This window comes from Tursiops truncatus, chromosome 4 (genome assembly GCF_011762595.2).
Source record: "Tursiops truncatus isolate mTurTru1 chromosome 4, mTurTru1.mat.Y, whole genome shotgun sequence".
In the NCBI taxonomy this organism is placed as follows: domain Eukaryota; kingdom Metazoa; phylum Chordata; class Mammalia; order Artiodactyla; family Delphinidae; genus Tursiops; species Tursiops truncatus.
Window position 1 is genome coordinate 60,436,277 of NC_047037.1, and position 19,463 is coordinate 60,455,739.

A 19,463-nucleotide genomic window follows, 5' to 3' on the forward strand; every position below is an offset into this window, starting at 1 on the left:
GAATCCCTACATTGGCTCAGGATCTTATTGTCTTATTGGGGGAAAAACTTACTTAGCTAGGACTAACAGTCCCCTAATTTGACCAAGTTGAAATATTCTTTACCAAGATATACACAAGTTAGATTGACTTTTGCAAATAAGGAAACAAGCAAGATAACATTCACTTCGCAATCAAACAATAATCAGGGTATAGAGATGTGTGTTTGTGTATACATGTAGGAAAAAATCAGTAGTCCATATCTTGGTTTTCTGGATCCACTTTTGAATTTGTCTAAACTTGTTAAGAATTTATGAGTTCTATTTATAGATATCTAGGCCAGAAACCAGAATCACTTGTGCTTAAATACTGTTGGTATTCTGTGTACAGTTCAAGGTTCCAGTATTCTCTCTTAAGCATTCCTCTCTTCCCCTTCCAACAACAACAATGAAAAATTGTGCTGAATTTGTTGGTTTCTACAGGTACTAAAGTCTATAAGGATCAAAAAAGCAGAAGAAATATGCATTTATATACTAAAAGATTTAACATAATTACTTGATAAGCATGGTGATTCTATATGGATAATCTAGATAACTAAGAATTAAAAACTGAAATGTTTTTTCCTGAATTACCCAGAATACTTGAGATTTTGTCATTGCTTTCATAGTTATATAAAATATATAATGACTAAACTGTTTGCTTTGGGTAGTATTGATAGACCAACTCAGAATTATTTAATGACCCCAAACTCAGATGAAACATTAGTTACCAGACATTCTTCAAATATCCAGTGCAGAGTTATCATAGGATATGTTTCCTCATCTCAATTCCACCGTTAGCTTGATGTTGACATGAATATTTGTTTACTCATCTTTCACTCAAGAAACCTTACTGCAGGATAAAATTGTCAAGTAAGGAAGTTGATAAATAAGGAAACTATTTTAGATATAGCATAAAGTTATTAATTTGCTTTAAGGATTATTCAGGATTGGTTTTCCTATGCAGAAGTTAACTTCCAGTCACAAACTGAAATCTACTAAAACCTTCTTTCAACATATTAGTAAATAACACCAATTATACACAAAGTGATTACTATCTGATTTATGTGTTGCTGTTTTCCATTTATTTTAGGTGTGGAAAAACTGGGGCTTTGATCAAGCAAATGCTAAAAAGGTATTATATTTATAACGTTTATAAACTCTCTAAGCATTGTTATTAGAAAATGTAAATCATTCTCCTTCAACCAGGGGTCACAGACCATCAGAGTAACAGGGAACAATTCTATCCTCAAGATCAGATAGGAAGGCAGCATCACAGACTTTTCTGTTACCAAATAAACTTCTTTTTTTTTTTAAATAAATTTATTTATTTTTGGGTGTGTTGGGTCTTCGTTGCTGCATGTGGGCTTTCTCTAGTTGAGAGCGCAGGCTCAGTGGTTGTGGTTCATGGGCTTAGTTGCTCTGTGGCATGAGGGATCTTCCCGGAACAGGGCTCAAACCCAACCCATGTCCCCTGCATTGGCAGGCGGCTTCTTAACCACTGTGCCACCAGGGAAGCCCCCAGATAAACTGTTTACACACTCCTTTCTACTCCTTCCGAATATCCTCAGTCCCTATTCTACCGTTTCTCCAGTCCAAAAGACACTAAAATAAGTTATCTCCCTTCATTTTTCTGGGACATAGGCCAAAAACAGCTAATTTTAAAATCTACCTAGCAATCTGAAACTAGGTCTACAACATTTATGAGTTCTGTAGTTGGAAATAAACTCTAGAGTACTCTTAACCAGAAGAATCTTTCTCTTAAAATTCTTCCTTTCAAGTGAGAGTTTAGTTCCAAGAATAAAGCTCCTGAAAGAAATGAGAGAAAGAAAGGGATACTACCTTTTCTAGACAAATTATGTGTCTTTGGCAGTCAGTCATTGAGAGTCCAGTCACCCTTGCATCCACTAACTTATGTAGGTATTATTTTCAGTCATTATATTTCTTGGGAACAAACATTGTCGTCATGTTTTGCCTACTTATTTACTACTTTTTCCTGATGGGAATAATGATGCTTTGATATTTGCTAAATTTTTAGAAGAATTCAGTCTAATTTTAAAGTCTACTGAATTACATCTGGAAGCCCAAAGGATACACTCTGAAATGCATCTCATATTCCTAAGACACAATTGCATAAATCATTTAGTGTGTCATCAATACAAAGAGTTTATATTTCGTGCTGTTGTGGACTAGTTCATGGAAGAGTTCTCAGAAAGTCCAGAGAAAGTGAGGCTGTCCAAAAAGCCACACAGAAGCTTCTTGGAAGGAAATAGCCCAGATCTATGAGATAGTCTCTTTTACATACAAAGCAGTAGACAAGTATCTTGTTGCTGTTGAATGCATTTAATACCAGGTGATTTTATAGCTATTCTAATTCAGGATTTTCTGGTAAAGCAGTGGAAGACCTCTTGGCAGTCAACAATCAAAGAAAATAGCCGTGAGAATTCAGGGGCAGAAAATAGCATAAAAAGACCTTTAACTTATATAAAATTTTAATCAGCCTTATATTAATCCAACTCACTCAATATGCTATCCCCAAATTTATCAGATACAGATACAATAAGATACCAGATAACAAATACCAGATACAGTAAAATTATTGGATACAGAAAGCAGAGTGTCTTTTCATTTATGTTTTCCTACTTGTCACTTTTAGCCAAAGGGAAATTCTTAGTACTTGCAGTATGTTATTTTGTTTTGCATTCTGAACACATTTTCATTTAAACTTTGAGAAAGCAAAAATGTATGGGGGCTTTCCTGGTGGCACAGTGGTTAAGAATCCGCCTGCCAATGCAGGGGACACGGGTTCGAGCCCTGGTCTGGGAAGATCCCACATGCCACAGAGCAACTAAGCCCATGTGCCACAACTACTGAGCCTGTGCTCTAGAGCCCATGAGCCACAACTGCTGAGCCCACACACCACAACTACTGAAGCCCATGTGCCTAGAGCCCGTGCTCCTCAACAAGAGAAGCCACCACAATGAGAAGCCTGCACACTGCAACAAAGAGTAGCCCCCGCTCGCCGCGATTAGAGAAAGCCCGCGCACAGCAATGAAGACCCAATGCAGCCAAAATTAAATATAAATAAATTTATATATTTTTTAAATGTATGGAGGTAGAAGCCAATTACAAATAACACTTTGGATCACATATCAACTTATAGAGATTTGTGAAAAGAGAGTAGGAGTAGAAGAACCACCTTAAAAATCAAAATTTAAGAGAATTGATAGCTATAGTCCAGTGCCTCAATCCATCAGTTACCTATTCAGAGCCGTTTTTGAGGGAGATTTGAGTATGTTTCTTATCAGTGAAAGGGAGCAGGGCATAAATAACATACATTTAAAAAAATCTAAAAACCCAGTACTATATAATTATAGTGCAGATTTTGGGTAAAATAGAGGCAGACAGAAGATAAATAAATACTTATCATTTGACATACGTGCCTCCTTTTTTCTATGCCTAGATGTAATGATACTTAAATTTTTTTATTTTCTTTGCGTATTTTTAAAAATATTTATTTATTTGGTTGTGGCAGGTGGGCTCCTTAGTTGTGGCACATGGACTCCTTAGTTGCGGCTCACCAGCTTCTTGGTTGCAGCATGTCGGCTCCTTAGTTGCGGCATGCATATGGGATCTAGTTCCCTGACCAGTGATTGAACCCGGGACCCCTGTATTGGGAGTGCAGAGTCTTATCCACTGCACCCCTCTTTGCATATGTTTTTTGTTTGTATGTTTTTTGTGTATTTTTTTTCCTTTTCCAGCAGTAAAAACATTCATACATACATACATCTATACTATAATTTGTGCCTACGTAGCATACAGAGAGCTTCATAAGTCTCCCAGCTGCTTTAGATAAAAATTCTTAGAGACCTACCTAGAATGGGGAGAATCTGAGAAAAATTCTTATCAGATACCCCTAGTCCAGCTCTAACTCTTGCTTCAGTTTTTTTTTTAACATCTTTATTGGAGTATGATTGCTTTACAATGGTGTGTTAGTTTCTGCTGTATGACAAAATGAATCAGCTATACATATACATATATCCCCATATCTCCTCCCTCTTGTGTCTCCCTCCCACCCTCCCTATCCCACCCCTCTAGGTGGACACACAGCACCGAGCTGATCTCCCTGTGCTATGCGGCTGCTTCCCACTACCTATCTGTTTTACATTTGGTAGTGTATTTATACCCTTTTGCATATGTTTTGATATCTGCTTTTTACTTACTACCTGGTTAATGCTTCCCCATGTCATTAAATAGTCTATATAGTTTTTAATGGCTGCAGGGACTGTGTTCCATCCTTAATATGTACTATGGTTTAACTAATCCGCTATTGTAGGGTACTTAGGTTGTTTTAAGTATTTTCTATTAATACAGCATTGAACAACTATAGATAAATCTTTCCGTATAATCCTGATTATTTCCTTAGGATAGATTGCTAGAAAGCAATCTATCTACTTACTGTTCAAACAACATACATATTTTTAAAGGCCATTGATAGATATAGCTGAATTCTTCTTAGCAGCACTATGTTAAAATAATAAACATTTATATTAGGGTTTGAATGTACTCAAGTTCTGTGTCTTACAGCATTCTGACTTAACTCTACATTCAGTAACTGAAACCCAGTTGTGTAAAAGGGAAACAGAAGGTTATTAGTAATTCACAACTTACATAGCATCTTTTCAACTGGGGGGGTTTAAGGACTACTATTGCAAATTACCCCTAATGTTCTAATTGTATAAATTTTTATTTATCAGTTTTTATTAAAATGAGATATAGTGCTCTAAAGCCTGTATGAAATATATTGATTGTGTAATTTTATTGTAGTGTTTACATCAAAATGAAATGTCAGTTGAGTACTGAACTTTCTACATATTGAAATGGGTTAATTTTTTTTACTTTTAGCCACATAAGGAAGATCCTTAACAGTTATTTCTCAACAATTATATAGTCAACTGATGTAACAATGGTACTAATATTGGGACGAAGACTAAACAGAGAGGATCTCGGAGTGCGTGATTCACCAGCAACAAAGCGTAAAGTTTTTGAAATGGACCCTAAATCTCTGACAGGCCGTGAGTTTTTTGACTTCTCTTCAGGATCATCCCATGCTGAAAACATACTCCAGATATTTAATGAATTCCGAGATAGTCGTTTGTTCACAGATGTTATCATTTGTGTGGAAGGAAAAGAATTTCCTTGCCATAGAGCTGTTCTCTCAGCCTGTAGTAGCTACTTCAGAGCTATGTTTTGTAATGACCACAGGGAAAGCCGAGAAATGTTGGTTGAGATCAATGGTATTTTAGCTGAAGCTATGGAATGTTTTTTGCAGTATGTTTATACTGGAAAAGTGAAGATCACTACAGAGAATGTACAGTATCTCTTTGAAACATCAAGCCTTTTTCAGATTAGTGTTCTCCGTGATGCATGTGCCAAGTTCTTGGAGGAGCAACTTGATCCTTGCAATTGCTTAGGAATCCAGCGCTTTGCTGATACCCATTCCCTCAAAACACTCTTCACAAAATGCAAGCATTTTGCATTACAGACTTTTGAGGATGTGTCCCAGCATGAAGAATTTCTTGAGCTTGACAAAGATGAACTTATTGATTATATTTGTAGTGATGAACTTGTCATTGGCAAAGAGGAGATGGTTTTTGAAGCCGTCATGCGTTGGGTCTATCGTGCTGTTGATCTGAGAAGACCACTGTTACATGAGCTTCTGACACATGTGAGACTCCCGCTGTTGCATCCCAACTACTTTGTTCAGACAGTTGAGGTGGACCAACTGATCCAGAATTCTCCTGAGTGTTATCAGCTGTTGCATGAAGCAAGACGGTACCACATACTTGGGAATGAAATGATGTCCCCAAGGACAAGGCCACGCAGGTAAGAAGACTGTTTACATATTAACTACAATATAATTAACAAAAATTTTTGTTTTTAAAATATTTTAAAACTTCCTGAATGTAATCTCAGTGTAGTCATTTATATGTATCATCTGCATGTTGCTTTATATAATTTGAGATTTGTTTTGGATTACAAATCATTAGAATTTCTCTCCCAGTGAAGACTAGATTCAACAATAGCATTTTTCGTTACTGTTATTCTGAGCTACGAGATGGCACTGCAGAGGGTCTTTGCAGCTATGTATGTTTCAACATATTTAATTTCTCTTAACCTTTGTAGGGTAACAAATTTATTCCACTTTTTTTTTCCCTAAAGATCTTTGGATGTAAGGTAGCTAGACTTTGTTAGACTCTGTTGGACTGCCTCTACTTATAAAAAACAATTTGTATATTCACAGACTAACCGTTTTCCTAACAGATAGCATGAAATATAGAGGTGAAGTAAGTAAGCTAATATAGATTGAGGGGGTTCTCAGATGTAAAACCAAGGCTTCAGATCTTTTCTCATTGCCACAGTTACTAGATTTGAAACACCTATAGATTTTAATTCACAAATTGTAGAAAAATAATCTCTATGCCTTAATAAGGGAAGGAATAGTATTAAACGTGTTTTACTGTGAATAAGCCAAAATTGGCTATTGTGAGAAATATTATAGTAAAGAATCTTTTAAATATTTTTCTAACAAAGCTAACTTTTTTGGTGTGTTTGGTAAAAAACACATAACATAAAATTTACCATCCTAACCATTTTTAAGTGTACTGTTTAATAGTGTTAAATATATTCACATTGTGTGAAACTGATGTTTATTTTCCCATACCACCTCCACTTTTTCTATAAATTTACTATAGCGTAGCTCTCAAACCACATTTTTGGCATTGATTTTGATTATCATTCTTTTGGCATGTGATTAAAATTCAGCATATTGTGAGATAGCATGTTTTTAATTAAAATTCAGCATACTGTGAGATAACATGTCTTTAAAATCTACACTAGTTTGGATATAGCAATATTTAATCTGTTTCTTCATATGTAAAATGAAAATTATGATAAATGGTGCTTACTTCACAGGTTTTGCCATTGAAACTATTTAATGCAGTAATCCTTAAGCTTCTCAGCATAGAAAGTGGTACATAGGAAGTGCTTTAAAAATTATTGGCCATTATTATTTATATAGTGTAGTGTTGGTCTGACCCACTTTAAGAAAACTCCCAGTACTTTACAGTCTGAACTTCTTTATAAATTGGATACAATATTGAGTAACTATTATTACAAAAATTAACGTAGGGGCTTCCCTGGTGGTGCAGTGGTTGGGAATCTGCCTGCCAATGCAGGGGACACGGGTTCGAGCCCTGGTCTGGGAAGATCCCACATGCCGTGGAGCAGCTAAGCCCGTGAGCCACAACTACTGAGCCTGCGCGTCTGGAGCCTGTGCTCCACAACGGTAGAGGCCGCGACAGTGAGAGGCCCGCACACTGCAATGAAGAGTGGCCCCCACTCGCCGCAACTGGAGAAAGCCCTCGCACAGAAACGAAGACCCAACACAGCCAAAAATAAATAAATTTATTTTTTAAAAAAAATTAACGTAATATTTCTTCGTATTAGGGTTAGAGTGCATTTTCTCTTCAAAGTCAGGCTACTTTAGTTAAAAGTAATTGTTTTATAAGAAAGAAATATAAGGACTTCCCTAGTGATGCAGTGGTTAAGAATCCGCCTGCCAATGCAGGGTACACGGGTTTGACCCCTGGTCTGGGAAGAACCCACATGCTGTGGAGCGACTAAGCCCGTGAGCCACAACTACTGAGCCTGCACTCTAGAGCCCGTGAGCCACAAATACTGAGCCTGTGCACCACAACTACTGAAGCCCACGTGCCTAGAGCCTGTGCTCCGCAACGAAGAGTAGCCCCCATTTGCCGCAACTAGAGAAAGCCCGCACGCAGCGACGAAGACCCAACGCAGCCAAAAAAAATAAAACAAATTTAAAAAAAAGAAATATAAAATACTTTACTCCTAGTCTTTTAACAAAGAACAAAAACTGCAGTTTTATTCTATAAAATATACTGATGATTTTTTTTAAGTTCTTCCATTTAGGACTGTTAAGAGACTTCGACTGAGCCTGAGAATGTGACAGACCAAGGTTCTTAAATGTATTACTTAAGAAAGCTAAACAGCTTTGGGACTGTCCCAGAACTTTTCTGGGCAAACAGAGTCTTTCCAAGGGTAGAATCGTATACTTTTACAAACAGAATCCCCTGTGGCAGACAGAATGGTTTTGGGTCAAATAGAGTTAATAATATCTATCCCCCATATCTCCCATCTGCATAGGATTAGAATAGGGACCAAGGAATATACGTTGTAGGATCAAAAGTCATTTATATTAAAATTATTTGTTTATAAAGATATGACCGGAATGAAATCAGAGTACAGCCTAAAGGTAATTAGCCTTACGTTATAACTAGAGAATTTTCTGATTTTCTTAGTTATTTGATTTACAAAATTACAATTTTAAGGGATCCAATTTTTAAGGGAACCAATCCATTTCATACAGTGAAACACATCTATATAAGATTATGATATCACTTTTCTTTAGGAGGCCAGCAGGAAAAAAATCAAACTATAGTTTTATTGAATTTGCAAACTATTGTAAATATAATAGCAGATATTTATTTTATGTAAATCTTATATTTTATGTATTACGTGAGGAATCTGGAGGAATCCTTTATTTTACAACTCTGCCATCACCTTCTATCCTTTATATTCTGTCTTCCACTTACCTGTTACTGCATGTTAGTACTAATCACTACGAATTTCCTTATCTGAACAATATGTATTATTTATACAGGTTCTCATCTTTCTGAGAAGCTACAAACTTTGTAAGAGGAGTGATGCCTCCACTTCTTCAACTGCAGCTCACTCCTCTGACTTCTGCTCCAGTCAGTCTACTGAAACTCCTCTCAATCAGGTCATCAGTGACCTTCTGTTCGTTATTTGTTAGCCTCTTTTCAGTCTTTATTCACCTTGATCTCTGTTTAGGATCTGACATTTTTAATTGCTTTAATCTGTCTTGAAACTCTCTTCCATTAGCTTCAGGAGTACAATTTCCCTCATGGTCCTCTTCTCTAGCTACTCATTTTCAATTTGATAGCACTTTTTCTAGTGTCTGAAATGTTGATATTCCCTTGGTTAATCTCGCTTCGTCTTGCCTTGATACTTTCCTAGATGGTCTCATCTATTCTCATGGTTTTGATTACCATGCTTGCTATTGACTATCAAAGCTATATCTCCAGCCCAGACTTTTTCATTTGTTCAGTCATTCAGCCAATGTTTTTTTTTTAATTATATACATATAGTTATACATATATAAAATATATATATTTACTTGAAGATGCATCTTTAAAACAATAACATAGGCAAAATTAACCTCAAAGTTAAGAATAATTCTTTCATATTATTTAATATCCAATCCATATTCATATTTCCCCAGTCTTTTCCAAACTGTCCTTTAATGAACCTGGATCCAGTCCAGGACTACTTATTGCACCTGGTTATTTCCATGAAGTCTTTTATTTCAAAAGTTTCTTTTTTATGATTCTGACTTGTTCATGGTCAAGTTGACCAGAAAAATATTCCACCTTCTGTATTAGTCTGATTGCTTCCTTATGGTGTCACTTAGCTGCATTTAGCTGTTTCCTGGAAACTGGAAGTTAGCTTCAGCTCGATGGAGACAAGTTAAATATTTTTGATTAGAATTCATCCTAGGTAATGTATATATCACACTGCATCACGTTGGGAGACACAGCATATCTGGTTGTTCCACCATTAGTGATGGCAAAGATCAGCTCTGGATTAGGGTAGTGACAGTCCCATCCCACCACTATGCAGTTAGGTTATACTCTTCACATCATCCAGTATTTCTTTAGTGTTTATTGTGTGCCAAGTATTTTCCAGAGCTCAAGCCATACTGGATAGTCTGCCTATATACATCCATGTATCTCAAATGGCAGAAAAAAACCCAAGATACATTATATTAGAAGTGGAGTGTGATGGCAGGTTTCTAGGAAGAGGCTATAGAACATAAGACCATGAAAACTTTGATAATCGGTACTGCCAGTTGTAAACCTTGGGTATATAAAGAAGAAATAGTGGAGACCAATCACAGAAGGAGTAAAGCTTAGGAATAGTTGTTTTTACTAATATATGTTATACAACTTTAAATTTCTGTACTAATGTATAATAGTGTTTTTAATAAACACATAGTGCAAGCCCCACGATGTGTCAGAAGTACTGGCTTCAGAATCAGATAGACCTCTGGACTAGAACCTAGCTCTAATAACTAGTTAATTCTGTGATGCTGGGCAAAGCACTTTAACTTCTCTATGTGTCAGTTTCCTCATCTGTAAAATAAGCATAATACCATCTACCTTGTAAGATTGTTGTGAGGACTAGAACTGTCATATGAAAAATGCATAACCTAGTATTTGACACAAAAATGCTTAATAAAAATTATTGCTGGTTTTGTGAATAATCAAAATACATTTTAAATTTGAGCTATACTGTTATAGAATAGGAAATGTGGTTTGAGAGACAGAAATGCTTGCTATCAAATGGTTTAAGTATAAATTGTTCATACTATGGAAAAATATCTGCCACACTCCATTAAACAATAGAGATAGCTAAGATTTAATGAGTTCATCACTTTGAGTTTGGAATTGGTTAATTAAGTACTTGTCTCTTCTAATACTTTCTACTACCTCTTGTCTGATAAGCAGTTACTATATAATGAAAATAGGAACCTGATTGTCATAATGAGGACAAGGTTCAAGTTCTTATTGAGTAAATCAGTGAGAAGACTAAGGTTAAGATTTTTTTTAAGAAATAAAATTTTAGAACTGAGTGTTCTGAATTTTTGTTCCAGTCCCTTTTAAGACTGATAATCTACTATATCATCGGATGCATGATTTACCATTTTTATACATGTTAGTTCATTGTTATTTTGAATTCATTTTTACATAAAAGTACTATATACATGCCTAAGTCTCACTCTACTTGACCCTTGATATATCAGTTCTCATCCCAAAGGATATCTCCCTGTTACCAGTATTTTTTAACTTTTTAGAAATATTCTTTGCATATAGAAGTGTGTGTGTGTGTGTGTGTGTGTGTGTGTGTGTATGTACACATACGTCTCTACTGTTTTTTATACAGACCGTAGTGTACTTCTCTCACAGTTCCTGCACCTTGTTTTTAATCACTTAAAAATATCTTGGAGTTGGGCTTCCCTGGTGGCGCAGTGGTTGGGAGTCCGCCTGCCAATGCAGGGGACACGGGTTCGTGCCCTGGTCCGGGAAGATCCCACATGCCATGGAGCGGCTGGGCCCGTGAGCCATGGCCGCTGAGCCTGCGCGTCTGGAGCCTGTGCTCTGCAACGGGAGAGGCCACAACAGTGAGAGGCCCGCGTACCGAAAAAAAATCTTGGAGGTTGTTCTATATTAGCACTTATAGGTCTTCATTCTTTTTTTTTTTTACTCTTCATTATGGAGAATTTCAAATTCATTCTTTTTAAAGAGATGTATAGTATCACATTTATGGATACCATAATTTATTTAATCCATCTCTTGGTGATGGACATTTGGGTTGTTTCCAGATTTTTTTCATTGCAAACAGTGCTCAGTGAATATTCTTATACATATGTCTGATAATTTATAGCATAAATTACTAGAAGTGGAATTGCTCAGTCAGAGGTTATGTGCATTTTAAATTTTGGTAGATATTGTAAAAATTGACTTCCAATTTATACTTCATCTAAAAATACGAAAGTCCCTATTTCTTCACTCCTTTCCCAGCACAGTGTATTATTAGTTTTTGTAAATCTTTGCTACTCTGGAAAGTGAAAATTTATATCCCATAATTTTGATTTGCCTTTCTTTAATGTGGAAGATTGAGCCTCTTTTCCTGAGTTTGAAAACCATTTGTAGGTTGTTTTTTCCTGCAGTTCATTGAACTCTAGTGTATCAGAATTCTGATTGCAAGTAATTGAAACCAGCTCACCAGCTGTAAGCATAGAAGGCAGATATATGTATTAAAAGGGTCCAGGAAGTCGTTATCTTGTAGAACCTGAGGGCAGAAATTCAACAGGACTTCCAAGAAGACTAGAACAGGCTACAGAAAAGCCATCAGAAACCAAGCTGTGTCTTCTTCACGCTTGCCTCTGCTTTTCTCTGCATGTCTGCATCATTCTCTCTCACTAGTCTGGTTGAATATGACCACTCATGGGATTTGGTTTCTATATTACAAGTTCAGTGACTCAGAGAGACTGAATGTCTCCCATCTCATGTGGAGAGATAATCTCTGATTCAGCTAGACAGCCTTCTCTGAACGGTTACCTGTGGCCTTGGGAGCAGGATCATGTAGCAGAAAAGTGATAGCAGAAATGCTTGTCCCATATGTAAGAGCAGACAACCCAGTAGTGGCTATTAATAGAAAGGTATGGGTTTTCTCCTTTTTTCTTTCTTAACTTGAGGCAAAAAGAGGGGGTGGAGTAATTTATGTTAATTGTAGATAAAAAATAATATCCATATTCCCATCTCTGAGAGGTAGCACTGTGGCATTTGGCTTTATTCTTCCCTTTTATTCTCTAGGAATTTATTATTTCTTTTACAAAGTTGTAATCTATTTCATAGTTTGCTGTTATTATTTAATAGATGGTAAACTGTAGGGCGCGGTCAGCTAACTGCTACGCAGCAGGAAGCTGAAATAAGCTGAGTCATCCTTCCTGTGGCCACTGCGCTTGCGCTAAGTATACTAATGAGGTTTTAAAGTAGCGACCTATCCGATGCTGGCTCACAAATCGCACCATCGGCGAAAGCCAATCACAGAGCGACACATGTTCTTAATCCCTATATAAGCAGACTGCTATAGGATTGCGGGGTCTTCCTTCCATCTTTCTTCAACCAAGCTGTGCTCCAATAAAGTGTGATACGAGAAGAATCTTGCGTGTGGCGGCTCGTTATTCTGCCGGTCAGAAACGGCTCGCCGCAGTAAACATGTTTTCATGACATGAAATCTACAGTGAACCATAGCCATCCCACCCAAATTTGAACTCTTCCTGATTTTTTACCAGTAAGTGAGATGAACATCTTTGTGGCTATATAATCACATCTGTGATCAGCTCCTGATAATAAATTCTTATATAATTGCTTATTTTTAAGAGTAAACATTTTGAATCTTTCAGTACAACCATTTCTTTATAGAACCCATTCTGTCTGTTCCAGTTTCAGGTGGAAAGCCTTACCACACAAGCTGAAACTGTCCTTACTAAGTTTAGAAAGCCATTAGGTTTATGGCTGGCATAAGCCTCTTAAGGGGTCATTTATATTCGTTTATATTGATGAACCATAATCCAGTGATTCCTCTAGGCTTAGAAACTTTTTTTTTTTTGATACAGTAAGATCAGACTGTTAGGGGCAGATTTAATGTTAATTATGAGAGACTGATTAACTCATTTATCTTTTAGTTTATATACATGTATTGGCAATAAGAAGTGGAACTGTCAAACAGACTAGATATTTTAAGTCACCCTTTCCAGCATATTCTCTTACTATGTGCAGGTTACCAGTTGAGAAACCAAAGTTTTCAAAAAGGTTGTTTAGAATCCAAACAAAGGGATCTAGTAGGTCTTTAGAACCAGAGTCTTCTCAGCTAGTATGGCTTGAGAAAGTCTCACCTACCATAAAATATTCTTACCAAAAACCCAGTAATGTTCTAGTTAGCTTAGCTAAGGTTTCTCTTTTCCTTTAGACAATAACTTGAATGGGCACAGAAAATGTTTGCCTCTGTGATTATTATTTACTCTTTCATTCATTTGTTCACTCATTTACTTATTGTTTCTAGGGCTGACCAATCCCCTCTTTTGATATATAGTTAATATATTAAGTTTATTAACTGTCATATCCTGCAGACTAGAGAGCCATTTGCTCTCTTTATGGCTTAAAGTATCATATCTCTATTTAAGTTCAGTTTTTGGTGTGATGGCTTGGTTTTCAGGTATTTTTGAGTCTTGGAATGGTAAATAGACTATGTCACTAACACCTCCCCCTTCTCCCTTCCAACTTCCCACTATATGGAAACATTTCCTTTTGTGTTTTTTAAATATATTGTTATTTTTCTTATTAGCCAGGATCACCTTTTGACCCCCCCTTTTTTTTTAAGATATTGTTTGTTTGTTTGTTTGTTTTATTTTTTTTTTGCGGTATGGGGGCCTCTCACTGCTGTGGCCTCTCCCGTTGCGGAGCACAGGCTCCAGACGCGCAGGCTCAGCGGCCATGGCTCATGGGCCCAGCCGCTCCACGGCATGTGGGATCTTCCCGGACCGGGGCACGAACCCGTGTCCCCTGCATCGGCAGAGGGACTCTCAAGCATTGTGCCACCAGGGAAACCCTGTTTGTTTTTTTAAATGAATTTATTATTTATTTTTGGCTGTGTTGGGTCTTAGTTTCTGTGCGAGGGCTTTCTCTAGTTGCGGTGCGCGGGCGTCTCACTGTCGCGGCCTTCTCTTGTTGCGGAGCACAGGCTCCAGACGCGCAGGCTCAGTAGCTGTGGTGCACGGGCTTGGTTGCTCCGTGGCATGTGGGATTTTCCCAGACCAGGGCTCGAACCCGTGTTCCCTGCATTGGCAGGCAGATTCTCAACCACTGCGCCACCAGGGAAGCCCTGAACCCTTTTTGTTGATGAAAGTTAGTTTGGCAGTTCATCTGTCTCTGGCATGTTTGCATTGATAATAAGTAGGTCTGTTATTTCAGCTAGCAAGTCCTTTATTTCACCTTTTGAGATTTTTAACTGAACCTGGTAATTACTATCCATTTTACTGATTAGGTTTAGAATATTCTGTGGATTTATAATTATTTTATCTTTCACATAAATCAAAGAATGTGACTTTTTAATTTGATCTTTTCTCAAGTTTATGATAAAAGAGTGTGATGGCTTTTTAAAAAATATTTACCAATGTAGAAAAAAGAGAATTTGCTTGTCCCACTTTCATAGGAACAAATGGTGAGACGTAATACTAAAGCAGCAAATATTTGTTAGTTTGTCACAGCAGAAAATCAGAATTTTCATTTAAAAGGGTTAATAAAGTAACATTCACCCTAAAAAATAGATTGCATGGGTATCCAGAATTTTATTCATCCTATACTATCATCTTGGCCACTTTTTTATTCTAGTCACCGTTATCAGCTGCAGCAACTCATTTCCTTTAAGGCAATCATCTTCCTGCCTGAGATAAGTATTTTTCTGAGCTCAAGAAATAAAAATAACTATTTTATTGAGTTAACAGTCTCTAATGAGAACACCAGATTTGTCTCTAATTAAGTTAAAAGCCATTTGGTCGCAAATAAGACCTTCAGTCAGGCAAAATTACTAGTTTGCTGATCCTTTCAGATACTTACACATATAGACACTAAAATAATCCCTTATTTAGTGAGACTAAATGTTTTAGCCATTAGCTTTTTGTGCTGTTTTCTCTTCTTGTTCCAAGGTGCAAAACAGACAATATATGTTTACTGGGCTAAGAAGTCTTGAAAAAGCAAGCAAGTGCAAGCAAAGGGAAAGTATAAAACAAGTAAACTGCTATAAGGAAAGTATAAAACAAAATTCTATGTAATAATTAACTTCATTTTGTATTAAAACTATTAGGAGTGACTGAACCCCAGTGACAGTATTTAACAATTTTTGTTTTGTTCAATCAGTAAATAAGACTTTGAGGAATATCACCTGGGTTTGTCTCAGAAGTATTTTAAGTAAGATTTTAGGAAATAATACTTCTATGGAAAGAAGGATAAATTAGTCATTAGTTATACTACTAAGTGTCTGGTGTTGTCCACTATTTACTTTTAATATTTTCATTTGGGAATTATTTGGAAAATAGTAAATATTATTGATAGTATTTGAGTCCTTCTGATAATATTTTACTATATTCTAGGTTAGGGTAATATAATTTGCTGGGTTCCTGAAAGTAATTTTTATTGCATCTGTGAACAAAATTCTTTTCTACAGTATATATTTTTGATTTTATAATGGAAAAAGTATGCCTGGCATGGACTAGGTGAATGATTGTTAGTTGAAATAGCTGTAAGTGTAGCTAGAATATAGCAGCTCTGTTAAAGGGACATACCAATGTCGCTTTACTTTGTTTTTTTCTAGTGTAATTGTAAAACATCACTCTAAAACTACAAATAAGTGTTCTGATGTTGTCTTTTTTTCCTCCACATTTAAGTAAGAGAAGAGGCATTGTTAGCATTTTTCTTTGTGAGACTTAATATCGTAGCAGTCATAAAATGCAATTACAAGACTTTTTCATTTCCATGAGCCTTATGAACAAAAAGAAAAGTCTTGGATAAGCTTTTAGTTTTTCCTGTCAGTATCTTTTTAAACTACAAAGTAAAAGAAGCCAGTAATTAACGTAAAGTTTGGATTCCCTTAGTGCTCTTAAAAGTTGTCTTTTCCACTCTAAAAGTAGCCCATGCTCATTATTGTTTTGAAAATTTGTGTTGATATAAAGGAGGAAGCCACACAATCCAGAGAAAACCATCATTAGCACTTTGGTATGCTCTCTCCAGACACATTATTTACATAGTATTGATCAGACCTTCTGTACAATTTTTCATCTTGCTTTTTTCCTTTAGCATTCTTTGTTATAAACTCTGTTAACATCTTTAGTGACCACCCAGCACCTTGAACTGGATTACCTTAATTTACTTAACTTTAGAAAAATTACTTTTAGGGAATTCCCTGGCAGTCCAGTGGTTAGGACTCTGCGCTTTCACTGCCTAGGGCTCAGGTTCAGTCCCTCGTTGGGGAGCTAAGATCCCGCAAGCCACGAGGTACAGCCAAAAAAAAGTTTATTTATTTATTTTTGTTTTGCGGTACGCGGGCCTCTCACTGTTACGGCCTCTCCCGTTGCGGAGCACAGGCTCTGGACGCGCAGGCTCAGCGGCCGTGGCTCACGGGCCCAGGCGCTCCACGGCATGTGGGATCTTCCCGGACCAGGGCACGAACCTGTGTCCCCTGCATCAGTAGGCGGACTCTCAACCACTGCGCCATCAGGGAAGCCCAAGTTTATTTTTAAAACTAGTGTCTGAACAAGTACATATACTTCTCTAAAGGGTACTTAGATTGTACTGTGAATGTTTTTTTAGAACTAGCAATCTGATGAAAAAGCTCCATTTTCCTACACTTAGAAAAAGTGCATTATCTTACCTTGTGTGGTTATGCATATCTGAATTGCTGCAAGACTGCATTTGAAAGTCATCCTTGATATTACCAGGGTTCCAATTGAATTAGGTAGGATCTTTGGACCATTTTATAACTTTTAAGGTAAAACTCATAGAAAAAAATACCCATAGAAATTTTCTGTGGAAAGATGATATCACTAAATCCCTTGTAAATGTTCTCAAAGTCAGTAAATTAGCAAGCTGTATTAGTTGGCATATACTGAGAGAATAAACAGTTCACTTTATAATAGTGTTCTACTTCCTTTATGACAATGGTATGCTTTTAGGGTTTTAAACAATCTTGAGGGTATTTTAATTTTGCATTCTTATAATAATTATTTTAGGTCAACTGGCTATTCTGAGGTGATAGTTGTCGTTGGAGGCTGTGAACGAGTTGGAGGATTTAATCTTCCATACACTGAGTGCTATGATCCTGTGACAGGAGAGTGGAAGTCTTTGGCTAAGCTTCCAGAATTTACCAAATCAGAGTATGCGGTCTGTGCTCTAAGGAATGACATTCTTGTTTCAGGTAAATAAAGAATTATTACAGTAGCTACTTTTAATTTAATCACAGCTTGGCCATTTTAAACCATAAGTGTCAAAAGAAAACAGTGAAAGTAGATATGCCCACCTTAGGCAGATCATATTATACAACAAATAAAACTGAAAATGACTTTTTGCTCTTAAAAACAGGCACAAGATGATGCAGAATGATTTACAAAAGATTCCCCAGAAAATGCCTTCAACTATATCATATTTTTTAAATTTATTTTATTGATTTACAATGTTGTGTTAATATCTACTGTATAACAAAGTGATTCAGTTATCATATATAAATTCTTTTTCATATTCTTTTCCATTTTGGTTTATCACAGGATATTGACTATGTTCCCTGCACTAAACAATAGGCCATATCGTATTTTAAATGCTCTCAAATGCATATAGAATATGGTACAATTTTTAAAACTTTTACCTGTTTACTTTGTTTTAAGGAACACAGTAACGTATGCAAAATGAAAAGTACTCAGTTAATCATCTCTAATCCACCCATGTTTTCTGAAATTCTCCCCAACGTTTATGAAATAGGATTTTCCTTAAAATTCTTAACTTGAACTTTTATTATAATATGTGATATGTTACCTCTAAAATCAAACAGACAATAAAGTGACAGACTTATATACAAAGTATAGCTATAGGATCTATAATCTGAAGTTTAATTAAGTTTGTTGATTAATTTGTTAGTTAAATTTAATTTTACCACCTTTGCAGGTTACTATATTACTACACGTTGAATAATATAACAACGCATACTTTATTTTGTACAATGGTATGCTTTTTAAAAAACGGGTGATTTTTAAAAATCTTTCTAGAGTAACTCTTTTGTCTGGGTGCTTCTGTTGTCTGACTCTTAAATGAACAGTCTTACACATTTGGTAAATTCATATTCTGCATTTTATTATTTGGGACATATAGTTATTATTTCTCAGGATAACAACTGACAAAGTTAAATCTGCTCTGTAGAACCATTTGCATTTTAAGTTTTAAGAGGGTCCTTGTTTCATTTATTGAACTGAATCCTCAAATTCTCGGACTGGGTGAATAACTCAATGTTTTCATTATCTATGCCTTTGGCAAAGATCCCTTGGTGATACACATGTTAGTGTGTGTGCATTGTTTTGCATTTAAAGGTGGAAGAATCAATGGCCGTGATGTCTGGATTTATAACTCACAGTTGAATATTTGGATCAGAGTTGCTTCTCTAAATAAAGGCAGATGGCGTCACAAAATGGCTGTCCTCCTTGGTAAAGTAAGAGAAACCACTTTTTATTATTATTGCTGTTACGTTTCCAGAATGAATACCACAGATGAATCCTTGATTTTACTCACCCTCTGGGTATTTTGAACTCAGATTGTATTTCCTTCCATTTCTAACCTCAATACATAAACTGAAGATATAAACAATTTGACACTGTACTTTTGAATGGATATTTTGTTCTCCCAACTAGGAATTTGTAGCAGTGCAGCACATTTCTCTTCTCAGGCACCAATGCGGTCTAAATGACTGAGAAGCACTGGAAAATAAAGCAGTTACATCAAGTACAAAAACAGGCCAATGTCTAATCCAAGCAATCTTTTTCCTTTTACTGACTTTGGCATTCAGGCCAAGATATATTTATGTAGAGTGATATTATTTTATCTTTTTTATTTGTACAAGTAGGGACAAAACAAGTGTTAAGATAAACTCACCAACATATTTTAAAGCAAACTTATTATTGG

At 36.2% G+C, this 19,463-nt stretch overlaps 1 protein-coding gene across 6 annotated transcripts in view; it reads left to right on the plus strand.

The window, feature by feature from the left end:
* Positions 1 to 19,463, plus strand: part of KLHL24 (kelch like family member 24) — a 39,726-nt gene that overhangs the window by 5,375 nt on the left and 14,888 nt on the right. For 3 of the 6 annotated variants that reach the window (XM_019946292.3, XM_019946289.3, XM_004313434.4), the window contains 4 exons: positions 1,109 to 1,150; positions 4,921 to 5,901; positions 17,531 to 17,715; positions 18,875 to 18,993. In XM_019946292.3, coding sequence (XP_019801851.1) covers positions 4,982 to 5,901; positions 17,531 to 17,715; positions 18,875 to 18,993 — 1,224 coding nt within the window. In that variant the 5' untranslated portion in view covers positions 1,109 to 1,150; positions 4,921 to 4,981. Of the gene's footprint in view, positions 1 to 1,108; positions 1,151 to 4,113; positions 4,187 to 4,920; positions 5,902 to 8,789; positions 8,882 to 17,530; positions 17,716 to 18,874; positions 18,994 to 19,463 lie in introns of those variants that run through there. The other 3 variants (XM_033855534.2, XM_073803932.1, XM_033855535.1) reach the window with 3 other exon arrangements.